The sequence below is a fragment of the Nothobranchius furzeri genome, chromosome 6 (assembly GCF_043380555.1).
Source record: "Nothobranchius furzeri strain GRZ-AD chromosome 6, NfurGRZ-RIMD1, whole genome shotgun sequence".
In the NCBI taxonomy this organism is placed as follows: Eukaryota; Metazoa; Chordata; class Actinopteri; order Cyprinodontiformes; family Nothobranchiidae; genus Nothobranchius; species Nothobranchius furzeri.
The window spans coordinates 80,487,920-80,511,482 of record NC_091746.1 but is presented as its reverse complement, the minus strand read 5'-3'; the positions used below and the strand labels follow the sequence as shown (position 1 = coordinate 80,511,482).

Genomic DNA, 23,563 nt, shown 5'->3' with positions numbered 1-23,563 from the left:
GAGAAACATTAGATAAACAAAAACAATAATATCTATAAATGAATAGAACTTGTGTGCTCATGGACTAAAAAGTATTTTAAAGTTGAGATCCTAAATGTTAGTTTATGTAGACAATTAAAGATTTCCTTGTAAAAAGAATCATGAAAATTAAAAGTGCAATTGTGGCGAAAAAGTAAAAGCCACCAAAATGCCACTTCAGACATACAAAGCCTAAGATTTTGACCCATTTAAACTTTGAATAATGTTTCTATTGGGAGGAACTCAAGAGCTATCCCAAAGAGGGATGAACGTTTGCATCAAGATCCTAAAGTTGTTTGTGGAGATTATTTGCTGTTTATTTTTAAATTCTGTTTTATCCAACATACTTCTACCAAGAGTTATCAGCACATTTCCTGACTGATGTGCTTCTTTTATACATTTTTCCAAGCTGTGCTCAGGCAGATAGAAATCAACAAGTTAGGCAGAAGTGGTAGATGGGTGGGTGAATCACAATAATGGTGCTTCGGTGCTGTGAAGGACCCTTAAATACCATTCCATCTTCGTAAACTTGTCACTGTGCAGTTTTCACACACCTGGCTTAAAGAGGGGAACATAACCAGTCGTTTTGTGACTCTAATACAGTAAAAGTACAAACAAGACAGACAGTCGGGAGGTTTTCTGAAGTAGCTATCAGGCTCTGAGTAGAAGCTGCTTACTGTTCCTGAGCTATATTTTATCTCTTGGTGCAGGGCAGGTGGTGCACACCGACTGTTTACAGCTTCTTCACGGAGAACAGCTGCCGTGTGTCTGAAAAGCAATGCCGACTGGAGCAGTGGCATTGAGCAGAACAGAAAAGCTGCAGGCGGAGAACAAAAACAATGAGGCGAAACACTCCGCTCCACTCCAAGCTGAGCAACACTCAGGGGTCGTTCTCATTTCTCACATCTTAGCGCGTCGTTTTTCATAGAGCACCAGTGAAAGTTTAGGCCTCGCCTGCTAATTCATTCTAATGGTAGTTGCGCTAAAATGTACTGATTGGATTGCTATGTCAGAGGCATGGACGTAGTTTTATTTTATTTTATTTTTTTGCTTTTTTGGGGGCGGGGGCGGGGGGGGGGGGGGGGGGGCATGTCCAGGGGCGGCGTTAGGCCCAGCTACTTAGGCTCAAGCCCCGAATGTTTTATGAAAAGACTAGTGCGTGTTACGTGTGTGTGTATGTGTGCACGTGCGCGCACACGTTTTACCCCGGGTTTCCACAGGAGCTGTCAGCAGCACGTTACTGCAGCAGCACGTCTTGCTCGCGTAAGCTGCTGCTTGGCCCTTCCCATGAGACGTGAAGCAGCAGGGGAGCAGCTGTCACCGACCGAGCACGAAGTCACACGAGTGACTTCGTCAGTAAACACAACAACAAGCAGGAGAAAACTACAACATGGTTTGTGTTTTATGTTCTGTCCGTTTTATAATCGCCAATACGGACCTGAAAAACAAAGGAGACCGCTAGCTAGGTGATAACTTCTCACGGGGCCGCACATTTAGTAACGTTTCTTTAAAGTAAAGCAACCGGAAGGCAGTACGTTCTTTATTCTGAAAATCTCGGGAGCTTCTCTCCATTTCCGCGTCCGATTTCCTGTCTTTCCTTCCCCAAAAATGTCGAACTTGACCCGTTTCAGAGGCGTCGCGCTTAGAAAATAGAACCGGCGCGTAAAGGCCGCGACATGCTGCTCCTGAGACGCGGCCAACTCGCGCTGCTGACGGCTCCGGTGGAAAGCCGGGGTTAGGCCCCGGATCTTTTTCAGTCCTAAATCCGCCCCTGGACATGTCTACCCCACTTTTTCCTAAGTCATTTTTTGTCCCCTGCACTTTTTACCGTCCAAAAACAATCTATTTAGTATTTATTAGACACTGGTTGAGCAATAGGAGTTTTAAAAATTTTGACACACAAAACTAACATTTCAGAAGTTTTGCTTACCTGACAAATGATTCGTTAAATGTTTGTCACCAGGCGAGAATGGAGAAATTTAAGCTATTTTTGAATTTGTCAGTCAGGTAACCACGTAGACAAGCACCCAAACAATTCAGCAGGCGACCAGCCAGGATTCAGCTTTATCAGATGCATTGGTTCATTATAGCCCTTTGGGATAAATCCGATTTGGCCAAAGTTGGCCAGAATGTTTTAGAAATAAGAATTGGCCTTCAAAACCAGAATCAGTATATCTCTAAACAAAATCAGCTAGGAACACGACAGTCTGAATAAGGCAACCCACAGCTGAAAACATCATACGTGTGTCGATTATTTGTTTATACATTTAAAAACTATTAGTGGATATACCGGTAACACAGACTTTTTCATGAGTTCAAAAAACAGGCTTTTTCAAACAATACCAATGCATTTAAAAGGAATTGGGACACCCAATCAAACCAATGACTTTGGGAGTTACAACAATGCCTGAACAGCCAGGTTTGGTGCTGAAGGGCTTAGCTGGCAGAGTTCTGACCTCCCAAGCCCAGTTCCAATACCCACACTACAGCCTACCATCCTCTAGGAAGAACACTTGGTAGAAGTGCGGGGAAGGCTTCGAGTGTGTAGCAAACAAGTGAGCAGAAAAACTGCAGAATTGGGCTGGTGAGCATTGCATCATCAATCTGTGCCACTGGGTCGTGTCTCTTTTACTTCCTACATGGGGAAGCTGGTCACTAAACAAGTGTTTAATTTACTGGCATGTAGTGTAATTCATCACCACACTTGAAAATCGGGACACCCCATGCACTCACACCCCTGAACAAGAACACACAGTTGAGAGGTGCAAGTGTGGAAGTGCAGGTATTGGGACTGGACCACAGATGTGTTCCAGACAGAATGCTACAGAAATCCCATAAACACACTCCCAAATCCCATGGAAAGCATTCCAAGTACAACTGAAGCTGTCATAGCTGCAAAGGGTGGGAAATATGATAGATAGATAGATAGATAGATAGATAGATAGATAGATAGATAGATAGATAGATAGATAGATAGATAGATAGATAGATAGATAGATAGATAGATAGATAGATAGATAGATAGATAGATAGATAGATAGATAGATAGATAGATAGATAGATAGATAGATAGATGATAGATAGATAGATAGATAGATAGATAGATAGATAGATAGATAGATAGATAGATAGATAGATAGATAGATAGATAGATAGATAGATAGATTCATGTACTTTCATGAACTTTTATGTACAAATCTGAATCTAAAGTAACTTTTTTTAATATCAGAATAACGTGTGAGTTAAAGATACTAAAGAGTAGCAGCAAGCACGCTTATCAAAGTGTTACTGACTGTTTCAGCTGCTCAAGAACAAGAATACATTATTTCAGTCCTGCTTTATTCACCAGATTGCACCCTCTAAGACAGATGGGAAGAATAAATGCCTGTAATTTACAATAATAAGCAGATAAGACTTTGAAACAAGTCTCACTAATTAAAAAGTCAAAGTCAGAATATTTTCCTGGTGAGATCAGTATGTTCTTTGGCTTCAGTTAACCAACAAGCTGGTGGCTTATGGGCTTGTTTTACTGTAAGTCTTTTATCAGTGTTTGTTTCAGTCTGACTCACTCATTAAAAACAATAATCAAAGTGGATTTTAAATAATGGGAAGTCTTTAAACCCAAATCGTTGAGCTTTAAAATAGAAGACAATCGCCAGCAGCTCATTGGCATTTGTAAAAGGAGGTTGTTTCTGCATGAGATCATTCTAGAAGCAATGGATTTGTTATCAATAACTAATAAATGTTTGTGTAAAATGATAACTTCTTGCAGATATATAAAAAACTTGTTAATAGATTTAATAGAAACTCATTTTGTTTGATAAAAAAGAAACTATGAAAACCTCTGTGATTTTTTTCACGTGTTTTTTTCCCAAAACCTATTAAAAAACATTCAATAATACCCATTTCACATAGAAACAGATGTATAATTCTCTCCAGAGAAATTTCACACATTAAGAAGTGTTCAGCTATTATTTTATGATTATACATATTTTCTTTTTTAGTGGAATAATTTTAATGACTCCTGCGGCGCATGGTTCCAAAGTAAGAATGTAATTCTAGTTGCATTAAGACTACAAAGGCCCGTGCATTATATTAGATATTAAATTTCACTAACGATGGACAAAGCATGTTTTTAACTGACTCCTGCTGTCTGCTGCTTCCCTGCTCAGATTCACAGGGCTAACAGCCGGTTGTTTGCTTGTGCAAAAGCACATTGGTATAATTTACTCTTGTTAAGGATCTTGGTCTGGCACAATCTATAGAGCTCCGGACGTCACGTGACTCTCAGAGAGTAGACGCCATGTTGGCAGGCAACAAAGGTAAACAAAGTGAGCGGGATCGGCTTGGATTTTACTTCGTTGGAGTTTACTTCACACTTTAAAACCGAAGAAATCGTTTTATATAGTCAGAAATTAAATAGACTAAACATCTCCGACCCTTACCGTGCCCCTGGGATACTTTTTAAAAACGCCAGAAGCTGGACTTCTTACCGGACCTGGCCGGGGAACCCCTTGGGATTTCCCCGGAGGAGCTGGCCCAAGTGGCTGGGGAGAGGGAAGTCTGGGCCTCTTGACGCTACTGCCCCCGCAACCCGACTCCGGATAAGCAGATGAAAATGGATGGATGAAAATGGATGGATGAAATGGATGGATGGATGGATGGATGGATGGATGGATGGATGGATGGATGGATGGATGGATGGATGGATGGATGGATGGATGGATGGATGGATGGATGGATGGATGGATGGACAAATAACAGATTTACATGTAAGTAGTTTAAATAGAGTGCTGTGCTGTTTGAATGTATAAACTGAACGCCAAGAGAAATCACTAGTTTGATTTTTTTCCGTGAATAAAATAAATATGTCAGGCAGGAGCGTCTCAGGATCTGTCTGAGATCTGACTCGGTGAGACAGATAATAGCAATCCAAAGTTTTATGTGTGATCTGACAATTGATCAACAATTGCTTAAAAATTAAATACAGCTTAGCCGGTTAATTGCTGTCATCATAAAACACGTAAACGGCAGCACGCAGAACTCACGAGGCAACGTTTTACGTGCTGTTTACTTGCTGCTATGAGTAATAAGACAGAAAAAGCCACGCCAAAATAAGTTTAGGAAGCCCACTAAGAATCGTAATAAAAGCATTTAAAATAAACACCATACACAGTTGAGGAAACGTTGGTTTAAGTACCTGATATGAAGCGGTCGCTGCATAAGTGAAAACCTTTACTCTCTGGGTCCCACAGTTTCATTTTAGCCTGGTCACTAGCGCGTTTTATTACAATGATCCAACGTTTGCGGCGCTCCGGATCTTGGGGAATCCTGTAGAAGGCTCATTCCTTATGTCGTCCGTGTCTGTTCTGCATCCTGGGGCACAACAGCAATCTACCATATTTCTCGTTTGATTGAGTTTTCTGACAATAACAAATATTCCAGCTGCGGGCTTCTGCCTGCCAATATGGCGCTGTTTAGATTTGAACTGTTGCACGCCGGGAGAAGTGACGTCAACTCCCGGAGCTCTATAGATGGACTTCTGTCACAAACACATCTGGCACAGATGTACGACGGCACATTAGTACCACTCAGAAGAAAAAAGGTGTGTCAAGGTTAATGTTTGAAGATAATTGTTTTTTTTTTTTTATTATAAAATCCAGGTCTTAACTAATGAAGTTTGGGAGAAATACCGATCTCGGTTAGATTTATGAATTCATGTTTAAAATTTACAAAACTATAATTTACCCTTTTCATGTTCACTTAATAAAAATATTAATTTAAAAGAAAGATTTTAATTTTTTTGTCCACTGGTGCTGTTTTCCCCACAGTGAGAAACTGGTTGGTGTAGGGTGAGGTGCAAATGCTCTGTTGTGAATTAGACAGAGATGCTAACGTTTTAATGGTGCTGCTAACTGATCAGACGTTTATCGAATTGGGGTTTTTTGACTGAAGAAAGGAAGAATGAGAAACTGTGGGTTCATTTCAGCTGATATCAGCGTCACATTTTTCACTAACAGTGCAGCTGCATGTTTTCCCAGCTTCATGCAGTTATTGTTTAATCCTCCTCCTACAGGTGTTATATCCTGAAATGTTTCTGCGCCAAAAAAACAATCAAACGGAAAGCCATAAATGTTTTTTTTAAGGAAAAAGATAAGAAACAAGCAGCTCTTTCATTATTTTGCTTGCTTCAAATCTGATTACAAAAACCCTAAAATCACACCAGTCCTCACGTGTCGAGTGAGATGCAACAGCTATTACACAAATACGAGGTTAGATATTATGGTTCCTCCTGATCCTGCCAGATGGCAACTCATAATTAGAAAAAAAAGAGGGGGAGAGAAGATTGCATTAACACCTGTCTGCGCTACGTGAGGGAGACATCAGTCTAATAGTTTGCACCCCAAAAGAGAAGCTCCTGAAACCAGAGCTTCCTGAAGATGCTCTGAAGAAAAAGAAAAGATGGCGAGCGAAGAATCCGATTTCACAGAGTAATTATTCAAACAATTAGTCAGAAATGGGATCTCTCTCTTTGAGCAGGTCAGCTTGCTTTCTTCATGAGAGGAGCATCTGGGAGTAAAATGATGAATCCATTATCCTTTTTTTTTTTTTTTAGAAAAGCTAAAGCAAAGACTTTACATCTGTTCGTCTTTTTCCTGTTTAGTTTTTAATTTGACCTTTTCATCCCTCTTCTGACATCTTTCTGGTTTTCTTCCTCTTCTTGCTGCAGTTTGTTGATGCAGACCATGGACGTAATTTTGGGGGGGGGACAGGGGGGACATGTCCCCCCCACTTTTTCCAAAGTCAAGTTTTGACCCCTGCACTTTTTACCATCCAAAAACAACATTACGCTATATTAAATTGACACTGGTTGAGCTCTAGGACCAAGTGGAAAACAACCATTTGTGTTGAAGCCTGTTTCCCATTAGAGCATACTGTAAAGATACCCCCCCTCCATGTCCCCCCCACTTCTAAAGTGAAAATTACGTCCATGATGCAGACACAAAATTAATGTCAAAGCTCGCATCAAGTCAGCAAGAAAGCAAAACCAGCATATTTCCCAAAAGCAATCCCTTTAAAAGGGTGTACGTTCCCTGCAGGATGAGGAAATCTTCAATCCTCCGAGACAATTAAAAGCTTTCCAACACACCCTCTGGATTCTCTGAGAAAATAATCTACATTAAGCGAAAAGAGGAAGAGTTTTATTGGAACTCGTAAAAGCTGTCATTTGGAGACTCGAGCTTTTTCACCTGAAGGCTGAATTTGTTTGCTCCACCCTTTTCTTAGCAACTCTCACAAATCCCAGATGTCTGGATGGAATACATTTTTTAAGTCGAGTGTAAAATTGGACAACATTCAGCTTAGCTATCCTAAATGCACCGGAAGTGGTTTTATTGAATTTATTTTATTCTATTTTTTTCTGTCAGCTGAATTTCCACCTCTGACCCTAGCTTTGGCATTGGTGTACATTTTTTTAAATTTCACCGAGCTAATTGGGATTAATAAGACCTTGGGTGACGGTGTCTCAGAGGTTAGGAGTTTGCCCTGTAATCAGTGGGTTGCTGGTTCAAATCCCGGCTCCCGCAGTCATATTAGTCATTGCGTCCCTTGCAAGACACCTGACCCTCCTTAACAGCTGGTGGCAGTCTGAGCTGCTGGGGTCGGTGTTCCGCAGGGCAGCTGTGGCTACGTTGTAGCTCATCACCACCAGGGTGTGAATGACTGTAGTGTAAGAAAGGAGCTATACAAGAATGACGCGTTGCTTATATTTCGAGTTCGTTTTTCATGTGATACGCTTCCAGAAAACGTCAAACTCCGGAATTCAAATTGGGTCAGACAGGAAGTCAGGCACATAGCAGTGTAAAACATTCAAAGACTTTCAAAATAAAACTCACTTGCAGATTTTCTGTTATTTAACAAGTAAAAAAAAGGAAGTAATGTCCTGCAAAATCTCCGCAGCCGAGGTAACTGGAACAGAAAATAAACCACAGACCTTTTTAGATACATGCTGCAACCTATCACAGTTCAATTCAGTTTATTTATTTAGCACCAAATCACAACAAAAGGTGCCTCAAAGTACTTCACTAAGTAAACATTCAAATTGAGTTTAGTTCATTATGCCAGTTAGTTAAACATTTCCTATATAAGGAACCCAGCAGATTGCACTGAGTCACTGACTTGTGTCTGTGACTTTACAGCAATCCTCATTCTAAGAATGCATGTAGCGACAGTGGAGAGGAAAACTACACTTAGCCCTCTCAGGCTCAAAATAAGTTTGATAAAAGGACGAACAACTAAGTCCTTCAGGGGTACTTCTGCGTTAAAAAATGCTCATGAAATACGCATGTGGAGCAAATCTGCAACGCCTGCCCCCAGAGGGTTAAACAGGAAGAAACCTCCACCAGAACCTGGCTCAGTATGAGCAGCTATCTACCACGAGTCAGTGGGAGTTTGAGGAAAGATGGGGGTTTGCTTGTGGGAGCTTCCTAAATCACACGTGGTGTTTTCTGTGATTTTGTGACCTCGATGGACCAGCTGTGTGGAAAATCACTCCCATTTCACGTCTAAAACTCTCAGTTGGAAAAAGCTCGTGAGTTACACTCGTCTATTTCACACGTTGCTTACATGTCAGGTCAGTTGCATTCTGTGTGTACATGCACGCATGTTTGTTAATTTATACGTGGCCATGCGATGGACTGATTATGTGTTCAGGTGGAACAAAAATGGCTGAAGAGACTGAATGGATGAAAAATAGAATGAAACATGCAGCTATACAGACTTCCTCTGTGTTTGTTAGAAATGAATGAATGGTGAACATGAGCAGGACTTTTACAGGGTGGGAATAGATCCAGACACAAACACAGACACACACAGAGGAACCTGGATGCCGTGAATTGCTGGAGAGCCTGCTATGTGTTGCGTGACCTTTCCTGCTCTCAGATTCCTCCGACTGCAAGGCTGCTGCACTCTGCCCAGTGGTCAGGCGGGGGGTGGACTGGGTGACTGCAGAGGGCTCATGTTAGGAAATCTCTGGGTTGGCATTTCAAGTAGGTTACAGTTCATTCATTAAGGGAAGTTAGCACAGAAATGCTCAGAGCAAGGTCATCAACAAACAGTTTGAAGTAACTTCACTGAGAAACTGGAAACAGGAAGTACTTTTTATGATTATCTTTATGGAAAAAGTGTTATTTAATTAACCAAGGAGGATCAGTCAGCATTGGACAGAACAAAATGATTTTCTGTATTAAAATTTTAAAGAAAAACTTTCTAAACAATTGAACGCAGACCCACGTTGGCTCAGAGGCAGCAGCACGTTCTCTAAAGGGAGGGATGTAGGTTATTTTAGGCCTGGCTTTGCACCATATCTTCATGTGCACATCCTGGTCTACTGGGTGCAAAGTTGCATCATTTACCCAGACCTTGCATCAGATCAACCGTCGCCCTTGTAATGTTTAAACGTTTGTGTGTTTTGTTTTTCTCTCAAGCATTCTGATTGTTTCAGTAATCCACGTTCTGCCACTGTGTGTCTAATCCTGGTTTTGCAGCAGCTAAACCCTGACATTGATTCCTCCCTGTGAAGTCCTTTATTGAGCCATAAAACAAAGTCATACAACAGCTCCATGAGATAACAGTGAATAAATATGACACACCAGTTAATCCTTAATCCAAACCTCTCTCTCTATCTCTCCTTAGTCCCTCGAAACCACGGCCACAACACCGTTCTCGACTCCGACTTTGACATTGAGCTCGGCAACACGGCGGATGAACTCAACGATGATCCAGGTAAACGTGACTCTCTTTTCTGACACAGTTAGCAAAACATGGCAGACTTAATCACATGAGCGATGGACAAGCTGGTGACCACCTCCTGCAGCGCTATTGTGACGAGACTGGTAAAGTTTCTCACCACGAGGTGACGTGTCACATCTGGACGTGTCAGTTTAAATGATGACTCAGAAAGCACTGCCAAAACGTCTTGCTTCTCTCATTGTGTCTGCCCGACTGCTTTCGTGATGAATCGATTGGAGGCGCATTGGTTTTCTGCTCAACACTTAATGCAGAATTCCTCTCAATAACTACAGCAAGCTTTTGTGAAGAAAAAGGATTCTCCGACACGTTCGCTCGATACGACTTATTAATGCCAATTGAGCTAAAACAACAATGAAATGGCTTGCGTTTGGTTTCGTTTTGTTTATTGAACATACTTTACATAGAGAGCCAGGAGAAAATACACAGAAAATGAACAAAAAGTCGATTAGCTTTTGCTGGAAAGTCTTGTTTTAGGGAACAAAATGATGGATGCTACTCTTATCTGTGGAACTATTCATGCTGCAGTGCATATTTTAATGCCCCATTTGTTGTCTCAGCATCGCATTCAGGAGAAACAGTCACTCAAATAGGTAGTGACTGAATAATGACTTGATTGAAAACTTAGATACTTAATCATAGTGAATGGCAGATGTTATCAGTATTTCATTACAACTTTATCCAGTTTTAATATGTGAACTGAGAACCAACAGGAGAATATTCCAGGAGATTTTCACACATTTTGAGGCACTTCTCACTAGGCATGAGTACCTTTGACATTCGAATCGATACGGTACCAATTCTCGGTACCTACGAATCGATACCTGTACTTAACTGTACCAATGTTCTATACTTTTAAGTGTTTAATAATTGGTTAAATCACTTTTTAAATTAAATATGTATTATTTTCCCAATATATAACCATATTTGATAAATATCATGATAAATAACATACAACTGTTTGTATTTTATCATTGTAGTGTTGTACAAAAATCTTCAATATGAAAACCTTTAACAACAACTGTTGACGCATAAACAAACCCTGCTCATGTACTCCTAATCCTCTTCTATTCCCTCTGGAATAACTATGATGAGGAGAACGTGTATTATAAACTACAAATGAATCTAAAGCAAACTTCGATACCTTACAACAGTTTGTATTTTAATATTGTGGTGTTTCACAAACTAAACCCAGCTCCGTGTACTTCTTTTCCTCTCCTTTCCCCTCTGGACAAACTGTGTGATGGTGGGTCCTTGTAGTTTTATAAACTGTTAATTACACTGAAGCAACCATCTTTGCTGTAAACTAAATTTACTGTGTATCTTCATTCCTTTTGCTGTTCTTTTTCAAACTGTTCATTTTTCCTACTCGGAAGTTGGAATTTCCGAGAAGAAAGCGAACACACAAAAACTAAGCTATCAAGCTAGCGTTACCTTAAACAGTTTATTTGACTGCTGGAGCAGATTAAGATGCCTCATATTCAGGTCGTTGTCGCTGGTTTCATCGTCACCCAACAGCCCCTTAGTAAAGTGAAGCCAAACTTTAGAGCGCGTTCGCTTTCTTCTAGTCGGAATTTTGGCGTTCCGAGGAGAAAGCAAATGCACCATTAGCTGAATGGAAGCTAACATATCAGGCTAACGTTATCTTAATCATTTTATTGATCTACCGGCGCAGAGTTTACAGCTCGCCCACAGTGACTGACGACTTTACGCTCTTGCGCTGGAACGCAGCATGGGTACCGAAACAAGGCACAGTTTCGTGTGATGTGAATCGGTACTATGGAATTTGATCGGTGCCTTAAAAAGTACCAAGTTCTGTACTCATCCATACCTCTAGCATGTTTAGCTATGTTGTTGGTTTCCTAGAATAAAAAACATACAAGTTGTACCTTTTTGTAAAGGTGATAAATCAGGCCTTCCAATGATGTTAAACACTAAAACAGCTGATGTTTTTAAAGAGCAAGTCACCCCCTACCAGAACCTTAAGCCTAATTTATACTCCTCCGTTTACACACACTCAGCTTGAACAGAGAATTAGCAGCAAGCTTTCTAGTCTGGAGGATTTCTCCGCTTCTCCTTCACCAGAGGAAAGAAAGGAACAGAAGGAAAGTATTTTAGAGGAGGCGAGCGGCTCTGAGCCTTATCATTTTCTATCGGCTTGTGAGTTACCAAGGCTACCAGTATCTAGCAAGCTTAGATATCTAGTGGAGGTGTGGCCAAGATTCAGCTGCAGTGCAGTGTAGCCACGTGACATGGTACCGCTAACGCCACAAGGTACCACCCAGCCAATAGCAATGGCTGTTTCAAACTCAAATGTAGTGCAGAGTTTTAATGTGAAGAGAGCGGTTTTAGGCAGAATTTAAATTGTGCATAAGATGCACCAAAATGCCAAAAGAAACCACTAGACATGTCTGCAGCACTAAAAGACACTCTTTTATAGTTTACCAGCAACAAAAAGTTGATTTGGAGGTGACTTGTTCTTTAAAGAGTAGAAGTAATTGATTAAAATAACCCTTGTAAATTGTGGCAGGAGAATCTCGTCTCTGCTTTTTGCGGATGATGTGGTCCTCCTAGCTTCATCCAGCTCTGACCTTCAGCTCTTCCTGGGTAGGTTCGTGGCCGAGTGTGAAGCGGCTGGGATGAGGATCAGCACCTCCAATTCTGAGACCATGGTTCTTGACCGGAAAAGGGTGGCTTGCCAACTCCTGGTCGGGGGAGAGGTCCTACCTCAAGTGGAGGAGTTTAAATATCTCGGGGTCTTGTTCACGAGTGAGGGTAGGAGGGATCGGGAGATCGACAGGCAGATTGGTGCGGCGTCTGCAGTGATGCGGACGCTGAGCCGATCTGTCGTGGTGAAGAGGGAGCTGAGCCAGAAAGCCAGGCTCTCGATTTACCGGTCGATCTACGTCCTAATCCTCACCTATGGTCATGAGCTTTGGGTGATGACCGAAAGAACGAGATCGCGGATACAAGCGGCCGAAATGAGTTTCCTCCGTAGGGTGGCCGGGCTCAGCCTTAGAGATAGGGTGAGGAGCTCGGACATTCGGGAGGGACTCTGAGTAGAACGGCTGCTCCTCCGGATTGAAAGGAGCCAGTTGAGGTGGTTTGGGCATCTGGTCAGGATGCCTCCTGGACGCCTCCCTGGGGAGGTGTTTCGGGCATGTCCTGCCGGCAGGAGTCCCCCGGGTCGACCCAGGACACGTTGGAGAGGTTACATCTCCAATCTGATCCGGGAACGCCTTGGGGTCCTGCCGGAGGAGCTGGTGGAGGTGGCCGGGGAGAGGACGGTCTGGAGCTCCCTAGTTTGGATGCTGCCCCCGCGACCCGGATAAGCGGAGGAAGACGACGACGACGACCTTGTAAACTTTTTTAAGGCGTGTATTATAACAGGCTGGTTGTAAACAGAATATAACCCATTAAAACTATACATCTTATAAATCCTGCATGATCAGTGCTTCCTGCTGTACTGTTAATCCTCTCTGTGCACTGAAAACGGGAATCTGAGTACCGCTCAAAGTTTAGCTTGAAGTAAGAATCCCTTAGATGAAAACAATAAGAACTTCATTCTAACACAGCTGATTAAACCCAGAGTATTTCTGATTACGTCTGTAATTACTGATACACTTGCAGCAAAGAAATGTGAGTGCTGTTACTCTGGGTGATAGCAGACCCACATTACAGGGGTCAGAACTTACTTTTTAGATAAACTAAATGTTTGTTTTTTCTTATATTTTTAATTGTGGACTATTTGCAGCTTGATAAATGATTGAGGGACAATTATTGAAGAATATTTTCTATGTAGAGTCACACAGTGATAGTTTTATTATGTCACTTTTATTGCATCTTTAAAATATGAATTCAGATTTTAGATTAAATTTTTCCATGAAAGCATGAAATGTTTTCCTGAATTAAAAAGTTAATTTAATTAGAAAAACTTAAAATCTCTCATTTGATGTTGAAAGCGTACACATGCAGCTCGACAGCAGCTGCTGTATGTGTGTGTGCACACGCGTGTGTGTGTGTGAGTGTGTGCATGTGAGACCCTGCCACTTCACCTATAATATGTTGTTATTTTCAGATTCGGGGTACCTGAGCTGTTCCTTTGACTACGGACTGTGTGGGTGGATCAGAGACAAAGATGGAGACCTGCACTGGGAGACGACTCCTGATCCAACAGGTAAACAAAGAGAATATAGCAGCGGCATTATTTTATTAGAGTTTTAATGAATTCAATTTGGATATGCTCATTTATAGGTCACCATGAAAATTACATAAAGTAATTTGTCATCCTTTGCTCAACAAAGCAGTTCACTTGAGATGTGGATTACATGGCATATTATTTAAGCCTGTGGCTGATGTGCATTTTTTCTTTAGCTTCAGACAAGGAGGTGACATGGTGAATTATTGTTGAGAGGATACAAAAACTCGAATCAATGCTGTTTAAATGTTACTTGCTTTTATTCACGTGCAAGTTTCCAGACTTTAAAGGGACATTATGGAAGTTTGACAGCTAAAACATGTATAGAAATAATACATTTCTTCTTCATACATTCTCCTGCAATGCCCTGGTCCTGTAGAATGAGCCCTGGCATTTTTACTGTGATCGCCTGTTTTTCTGTAAAATCACAGAAAAGGAGAGTTGCTCGGGTCGAGCAGGCTGCTTCATGCGCGTTCACGCTCAGGCATCGCCCGTAGCATTTGCTATCAGTAGCTTTAGCAGCAGAGAGAGAGGTAGTGCCAACTCAGCGACTTTGTCGCTGTTCCTAACGCCTAGTGATGCACCTAGCTACATTTCTGAGGACCCTTAACTACTTTCTTCTAGATATTTCCTGCAGATTAGCAACACAATTGCCATTTTCGCTCTGAACCGTTCTTTGGTTTGACGTTGTTTCAGGTGTCATCAAGGATACAAAAGTTAAAGATACTTTGAATGTTACTGGTGTGTAGCTCACCTTGTAAGATGCCGGACTCTCATGCAGAAGATCTGGGTTTGATTCTGGGTGTGAACATAGTTTATTTAGAGATTCTTTTTTACATTAATGGTATATTTTTTTTTACAGTAAGATGCCCAAATTTTTATTTGACACTCGCCGAACGGCATTGAATTCACAGATAAAAAAGATGTGGGTTCAACTTTCATTTTGGAACAATGTTTCAAGCAAGGGAAGGGAATGATCTGAGCATGCAGGAGGACTGACCCATCATAAACCTTTGTCGGCTGTGCTGAAGAGAAAGGTGCAGAGCCTAATTATTTAATTAATTAGCTGCGTGTTCTCCTGTCCTCTGTCCTCCGGGTCACACACACACACAGAACTGTCTCAGCAGTTATTTTCGTCAAGGAGTGTGCACGTACAGCATGCGCGCCTCGTGCACGAGCCTACTATTGAAGCTGCCGTTACACTTTTGGCCTGAGGGGGCAATCGCGATCATAAAAATCCATAAGTCCGAAAAGTCCCTTTAAAAGTGCATTAGATGAGAATTAGATAAGACACCCTGTGGACAAAGTTTGGTACTGCAGTCCATTTTCAAACCACACAAGTCACTTTCTCATTCCCGTTCTGTGAGTTTCATGACTGTGTCTAGTTACAGATCAGCACCAGAGGACTAGATGACAAAGACGAGTCATACACAGTTGAAAGTGTATAACGTTGTACTGTAATATCAAGTTTTTGGTTATTGTAATAGTAGCATCAGATATTTGTAGAGTAGACTGTTTGTAATTCACCATTAGCATTGTTAGCTCAACGTTAGCCTGTAGCTTATTTTACCTGAAGTTAAAGTAAAACAAAAACACGTTGAGGCTTCTAAAGGTTGGTTTATGCTTGATGCGTCCGCGAGGTCCGCACGGCTCCGCGCGGAAAAGTTGCGTCATTGTGCATCATTTTAACAACCACGCCCCTCCACCGCGCCTCCGCACGGCCCAGAATTTCCGTGACGCGCACCTCGGAAAATTTCTAACCACGCGGACGGACGGACGCGGAAAAACATGGCGGACCGGCAAGAACTAGTATTGCAGAGGTTCTTAAATACAGACATTTGTATGATTCAGCTCTCAGAGATCACCGTGATCAACATGTTGTTAATAATTCTTGGAGAGAAATAGCTCGCACTGTCGGAAAAGACGAGAATGCTGTTAAAAATGCTGAAATGCCATGTTGTAAACAGTAATTTCTACTTCTACTATGGTGTAGTGTTGGATGCGTGCCGTAGAGCTCCATGCTGCCCCGTTCAGTTTGGGAGAATATTGGCTCACCGCAGAGACGAGCCGCATGAACCATAAACGCTGCGATTTGTGAAGCGCGTTCCATCCGCGAGCCACATCACCGCGCGGAAAGTGAATGCGTCAAGCATAAACCAAGCTTTAGGGGGTACAAGAAATAACTTCTGGGTCGCTCCTGTTTATTGGCTTCAGTTCTTCAAACAACTCTGGAGCTTTTTGTCTGCCGGTTTCGAATTACAAATGCCGGCGCAGCAGCTTCAGCTCAGCACAGACTCTGCAACCTCACAAACTCACAGACTGTAAACAGTAACAACGTTTAGCTTTTTTAAAAGGAGAAAAACTGACAACCCCCCTAGCCGGTTAAAAAGGAAAGCTGTTTCACTCTAACCCTAACAAGTGAATTTCCCCACTGTGGGATTAATAAAGTCTATTCTATTCTTCCTTCCAATGTGATGGACATATTAGACTGTTTTGTGACTATTTCACTGTAAAAATCTTAAGTATTGTACCTTTAATTGTTTTATGAAGAGCCAAACCATGCCCTTTTATTTGGAAATTAACGTGTGTTTTACCACACGATTTCTTTAGTTTGTTTTCTGAGAAATAATTTAAAATAAAATATAACTTGAAATTCCTAGCACAATTCCTGGATAGTTCAAATAGCAGCAGCTTGTTGAACGTCTGAGCCCATCCATGCATACGTTTTTTTGTGTAGTTGTTAATGTTTATCATCTCTTTGATAGACTGCCTGGGGCAAACATGTCCTTTAAAGGAATGTGCGAGAGCTCATGATTTATGCAAAAAGCCCCAGCGGCCCTCTGATTCTTAATGCAACCTCTGTAATTAACACCAGCCATAAATGACTGCCACATAAGCAAAATACGCACATCAGCATTAATCAGTTATCACCCTCAAGCTCTTTCACATTACATTTTAAAACGATGCCTCTGCTATTACTAATGCATAAATTAATAAAATAAATCCTTGTTTGCTCTGCCAGCTGGATAGTAAAGTTTAGGACAGTGTGGAATGAGTGTTTGTCAGCACAGGGGCAATAAATGCAGTTTAATTTTAAGGTGCCGACTAATTTTTCAAACAACACTCTAAAAGTCACCGATCAGTAGAAAATAAAAATACTTTATTTGAGCCAAAGGAGCATCTTATTGAGATCTAACCAAAGAAATGGAAATAAAAAGTAAGGCAAACAAAAATACAACTAAAACGTTTTGTTCATGGTGATGTTCTTGTTCTGTCTGTCAACTTTAGAAGACAGATTCCTTCTGACTGGTCAAAATATGTGAAGTTTATTTCCTTTCTTTTATGAGCAGATTTATGTCGGTGTGTGTGTTTGTGTGTGTGTGTGTGTGCGTGTGTGTGTGTGTGTGTGTGTGCGTGTGTGTGTGTGTGTGTGTGTGTGTGTGTGTGTGTGTGTGTGTGTGTGTGTGTGTGTGTGTGTGTGAGAGAGAGAGAGAGAGAGAGAGAGAGAGAAAGAAAGGTTGACCTTTTTCACGGTTTTGCTCCTTCTGTTTTTCCTCCCAATCTGTTAAATTGAATTATTTGGTTTTGCACAGATGACAACCCCTGCTTTCACACAAAACCTCAGCTAGCCTGTGGATAGTCTTTGCAGGGTTCTAGAGAGATCTTCAGGTGTGCGTTTAAGAATGCATTGAGCTCCCTATGCTCTTGATGCGCTTAGGTTGGTTTCACGCATGCACACAATTCTGGTATCAAGGTCCTGGTGGCTTATTATAGTGCAGTTTGGTACATTGCATTCTGCAAGTGTTAAGCTACAAACATCTGTCATCAACAGCTGCCACAGAGAAGATGCATTTCCCAAGAGAAGATTTGATATGGAGAGCAGGATTTATTATGACAAGTTATCAAACGGGGACCAAGACTTTCCCACTCATCATCTGGAAAATATTTTCAAGCAGTAGATTTAAAGAACACAGGCAAAGCTCCAACAGATTGATGACCTCGCCCGGCTTTCTAGGTCAGATTTTCACAGCATATGTCTGCATTCCTTCGTGGGGTTTTTTAGTTGCTTGCAGCTCAAGGCTACCAGGGCGTCAGATTCGGATAACAAGACTTTGTTTGGGTCAGGCTGAGATAATTTTCCTCTCTGCCTTCAGTCTTTAAACTGATCATTCCAGTCCTTCAGTGAAGCCAATTTTAGGTTTTTTAACCTATCCATACCGTCCGGTGACCCTCTCCGAGATGACATCCATTTTGCGCACTAATACCGGTATCGCAGCTAGAACATTGTCCAGCTTACGATTCACCTCGAGTAACGTCCCAGTCTGTGAGGTCTCCACACGGACGGTGCTTTCCGTGGGTGCGGGTCGCCCTCCAATCGCTCCCGTCTTCCCAAATTTCCAGAAAACCAGATATCCTCTCACTCCAATCAGGAGAAATCCAGTGATCATCAGACCAAATATCCACACGTCTTCGATGTCCTCAATGGACAGCTGGGAGAGGCACATGATCTTCCATTCCTTCCAGGAATCCAAAATATATTCCACCGGGTGTGTCCCCTGTGGACATGTGGGAGCCCCCTGCTCCATTCTCATTGTTGAAAAAATCTTATCAATCGCATTGAATGACCAGTTTATCAAATCCATAGTTAGTAAAAATAGATTTATTTCAGAAGAAATGCAGAGAAGCGCTCTGTGGGCAGACAGGACAAAGAGCCTTGGGAAAAAAAGATAAGGGAGTGAAAGAGGGAAGCGTCTGTTCTCCTCGAGTGCTGGAGGTGGCCAAATGGCTCCTTGGTTTGAAAATCAATACTCAATCACTGACAATTAGCTGCCTTTCATTTGTAAATGTAGCCATTATCTGTGCAGAGCACACAGACAATGGTCCATTGGAATGTGGAGGAATGTTGGGGAACTTGAAAATTTTCAGTCATTTAGGTTGACCTCATTTTGTTTGCCTCTTTAGCCCTGGTAGAAAATGACTCACAAGCCCTTTTTACAAGACACACTGTGCCGGCAAATCAGCGTAACATTACTGCAACAGTGTGTTTTATAAACACGGCGTTGTGCGAAGTTTGGTGGATTTGTTGCGCCTCGCTTGGTAGTAATATTGCAGTAATTGTCTGTCCTATAAACAGCGATTGTGCCTTGGCACAACAGAGGATGTCAAGTGACGTAGTAAACGTGTGGCGACCCCCGACCGGAAAGAGTATATAAGCCACGTAAACATGGGAAAGTTAGTAAACAACCAGCGGTCATGGCTAATTGGAGTGACAACGGGATCGGTGAACTTCTGTCTTTACGAGCAGAAGCAGAAGTAGCCAGACAATTCTCAGGAACTGTGACGGACAGCCACCTCTTTTGTTTGTCTAAAAATCTCAAGGAGCGTGGCTTCAGCAGAGACAGATAACAGATCACGTCAAAACTCAAAGGATTGAAGAAGTTTCACCTTTCAGTGTTTCTTTTTACATGCAATTGCAGCCAGGTAACCTGAAAAATACATTCTGTTCAGATTTAGCTGATCACCTGAAGCCTTTTCAAGAGTCTGGCTTGTTTTCAACACCTGAAAAGCAGCTTCAGCACAGCTGTTATGAACCTTCTTTTGGAACCTGGACAATCGAAGCCGGCATTGCATAACCTGCATTATTCCCCCAAAATTGTTCGAGTTGCAATACAAAACATTCACAAAAGGCTTGTGCATTTGAAGGTTTATTGTTCTAATAAAACCATAATGCTTTCTTGGATTGCCTGAGCATTTTGTGGCTCTTTTGTAAAAAGGGCTTCGGTTGAATCTGGTCAACTGAACTTGCCCACCCAAAATAATTTATGACTGACTTTGTGAAGACTTCAGATAAGCACACAAGTTGTGAATGCAACATAAGCTATAAAGGCTACAAACATAGTAACTGACAAAATAAAATCACGTTTTACAGATGCCTGTATGCTCTGTCATTATATCCTGCATGTAGCCTCTGACTGAAGACACTCTTGTTGAGCAGTCGAGTGTCTCTGGTTTTTCTCTAGCTGCCTCTTTACCTGACTGCTAGAAAAAAAAACAGGCAAGAGGGGGATGTGAGGGGAGCACCAGCATCTCCTGAAGGGATTTACAGAACAAAGGCGAATGTTCACAAGTGATTAAGAATGCTAGGTGAAAACAACGGTGCCAAATGGCGGCTCTCTGGTTGATCGAGGGGTGATGGAGCCAATTGGCAACTCTCTGGGCCCTGCATGTTACTGTGAAGCAGCCATTTATGCTGACTTCTGTTAATTGGATCCTCTTCTGCTTCTTTTCTGTTGTGGAGTTAAAAAAATTGGGCGTCCAAATAGCATCTCCTCTTTGTGCATGTGTCGGTTTCCTCTGAATTCCTCTTACAGTCCCTCAAGTTGATTGAAGAATCTAAATTGTCCCGTTAATGTGAGTGAGTGAGTGAGTGAGTGAGTGAGTGAGTGAGTGAGTGAGTGAGTGAGTTTAAGGATGTTTTTTTGTCTCTCTGTGTCCCTGTGATGGAGTGGCGACCTGTCCAGTGTCCTCCGCCTCTCACTCGATGAGTGCCGAAGTAAGGCCTGGTTCACACCAAAGGATAATCGTGCCTCCTTTTGACCCGATCCTCCCATCCAAATATTTTAAGGACACACTTGATTTCTGTAATTGCTTTGAAGGAGTGGTTCACAGAAAAATCATCTTTAAATTAATATTTCTAATAATTCGTCACTCTTTAGTTTTTCATGCAGGCTGAACATGAAATATTCTCCTACACCTATCTCCTGCATTAGCTTCTGATAGAAAATAGACGGTGAAACTCTAGGATTTACCATACCATACCACCTTTATTTATATAGCACTTTAAAAACACAGCCATACGGCCGACCAAAGTGCTGGGGAACTTGAAAAATTTCAGTCATTTAGGTTGACCTAATTTTGTTTGCCTCTTTAGCCCTGGTAGAGAAGCCTGACAGATCTACGTCACACTGTCACTTAACACTAATGGACCCACCCATCTTGACTTGCACTTGGGGAAGTTTGCTGTTGGTTTAGCATCCAGGAAACAGCAGAGAATGTCTCAACTAGTATAAGCTAGTATTAGCAACCCCACGATGTGGCAGAACGTCTTCAGGCTTGTGTCCTTTGTGGAGATAAAACATCAACGTTACAAGTCAAACTGAGTCAGTGGTAGTCTGGGGCGAGTTGTCCAAGTATCAGGAATTAAGACTCGAAATGCTGCTGTCCGAAGCTCTCCTCTGCTGTGGCTCATTCCTAGTTCCTGATAATGGTGCACCAGAGCTTTTTTCCCTTCCAGGTACGACTTAGAAGGCATTAATTTCTGTTAGAGACCACTGCAATTGTATCAAAACTAATGTAAGTAAGCGGGTAGGTTTTATCTTGGACACAGGCAACTGGTTCCTCAAATAAAAAAAGGTTGAGACCAGCTGATCTAGAGTCCAAATTATCCAAACAACATTTCACGTATGAAAAAATATTTTTGTTTGTTGTGCAATAACGTATGTTTTGAATGTAAGTCACAACAGGTTCATCTTTGCATTTTTATGATGAATTTTGTCTCCATAGGTGGACGATATCTAACGATTCCAGAGACAGGAAACAAGAGGACTGGTCGAGGGGCCCGACTTGTCCTCCCACTCACCCCACCCTGGAATGATGGCAACATGTGCCTGTCATTCAGACACAAGCTGGCTGGTCACCATGTGGGAATGCTTCAAGTGTTTGTGAAAAAGGGAAAGCAGTACAGTCCGGCGGTGTGGGGCCGAACAGGTGGGAACGGCTGGAGACACACTCAGATCACTCTGTGGGGCACAGGCCTGGAAAGCGTAAGTTCAAGTTGTGCTTTTATTTGTTAAAACTGATTGAATTATCATTTTAAAGGGGCATTATGGAAGTTTGACAGTCAAAACATGTATAGAAATAATAAATGTCTTCTTCATACATTCTCCTGCAATGCCCTGGTCCTGTAGAATGAGCCCTGGCATTTTTACTGTGATTGCCTGTTTTTCTGTAAAATCACAGGAAAAGAGAGATGCTCGGGTCGAGCAGGCTGCTTCATGCGCGTTCACGCTCAGGCATCGCCCATAGCATTTGCTATCCGTAGCTTTAGCAGCAGAGAGAGAGGCAGTGCCAACTCAGCGACTTTGTCGCTGTTCCTAACGCCTAGTGATGCACCTAGCTACATTTCTGAGGACCCTTCGCTACTTTCTGTAGAACTTTCTTCTAGATATTTCCTGCAAATTAGCAACAAAATAGCCATTTTCACTCCGAACCGTTCTTTGGTTTGACGTTGTTTCAGCTGTCATCAAGGATATAAAAGTTACAGTTACTGTGAATGCTACTATAGCTCACCTTGTAAGATGTCTGACTCTCGTGCAGAAGACCTGGGTTTGATTCTGGGTGGGAATATAGTTTATTTAGAGTTTCTTATTTACATTAATGATATATATTTATTACAGTAAGATGCCCAAATTTTCATTTGAGACTCGCCGAACGGCATTGAATTCACAGATAAAAAAGATGTGGGTTCAACTTTTATTTTGGAACAATTTTTCAAGCAAGGGAAGGGAATGATCTGAGCATGCAGGAGGACTGACCCATCATAAACCTTTGTCGGCTGTGCTGAAGAGAAAGGTACTGAACCACATTATTTAATTAATTAGCTGCGCGTTCTCCTGTCCTCTGTCCTCCGGGCCAAACACACACACAAGGGACTGTCTCAGCTGTTATTTTCGTTAAGGAGTGTGCACGTACAGCATGCGCGCCTCGTGCACGAGCCTACTATTGAAGCTGCCGTTACACTTTTGGCCTGAGGGGGCAATCGCGAGCATAAAAATTCAAAAGTCCATAAAGTCCCTTTAAGAAACAAATTCAGACACAATCTGTAAATTACCTTTGATTGTATACAAGCATGCAGCGGCGTTCCTACAGTGAAAACATCTCTTGCTGTTCCTCAGGTGATCCTGAAGGGGGAACGTGGGCGAGGCAGAAGTGGAGAGATGGTTGTGGACGACATGACCTTGAGAAAAGGCTCCTGCACAGAGGAGCACAATCTGAGGAGACTCTGACTGACTCAACAGAGATAGGCTGTAAAAAGGAAAAAAGATCCTAAAGAGAACTAACTCTGTCGTTAAACTCCCTTACTCTGCCTGGATCCTCACTCGTCCCTCATTCATCCCTCCGGCTTTCCTGTGAATGGTTTCCCAAAAACAGTGGATTTTTCTTTTTTAGACTTTCCACAAACAAGGAAAACTGAACCCCATCTGATGGGTGGACCCTGGCAGTGCATCCCGGTCCTCTCACCCCACTTGTCTTGATATTCTGCATGTACCAATTTGTCATGTAAACGTCTCTCACTTCACACAGACCATGCAGCCACACCGCTGAGAGGTCTTCATTCACTATTTTCTTTCTGGAGAAAGCACCATTCCTTCATGTCAGATTCAGTTTGTGCTTTAATTTGATCTTTCAGATAAAAGCTAATCACTTTGAAGAGCTAAATGTTGAAACATGTGGCCAAAGGCGGCATCAAGTGAATGTCTG

At 42.0% G+C, this 23,563-nt stretch overlaps 1 protein-coding gene across 5 annotated transcripts in view; it reads left to right on the top strand.

Annotated features, from left to right (window-relative positions):
* npnta (nephronectin a) overlaps window positions 1-23,318 on the top strand; it is a 95,388-nt gene extending 72,070 nt beyond the window's left edge. For all 5 annotated transcript variants that reach the window (XM_054744820.2, XM_015943707.3, XM_015943706.3 and 2 more), the window contains 4 exons: window positions 9,712-9,801; window positions 13,904-14,002; window positions 21,587-21,846; window positions 22,978-23,318. In XM_054744820.2, the coding sequence (XP_054600795.2) occupies window positions 9,712-9,801; window positions 13,904-14,002; window positions 21,587-21,846; window positions 22,978-23,088 (560 nt within the window). In that variant the 3' untranslated portion in view covers window positions 23,089-23,318. The remainder of the gene's footprint in view (window positions 1-9,711; window positions 9,802-13,903; window positions 14,003-21,586; window positions 21,847-22,977) is intronic.
* The last annotated feature ends 245 nt before the right edge of the window (window positions 23,319-23,563 follow it).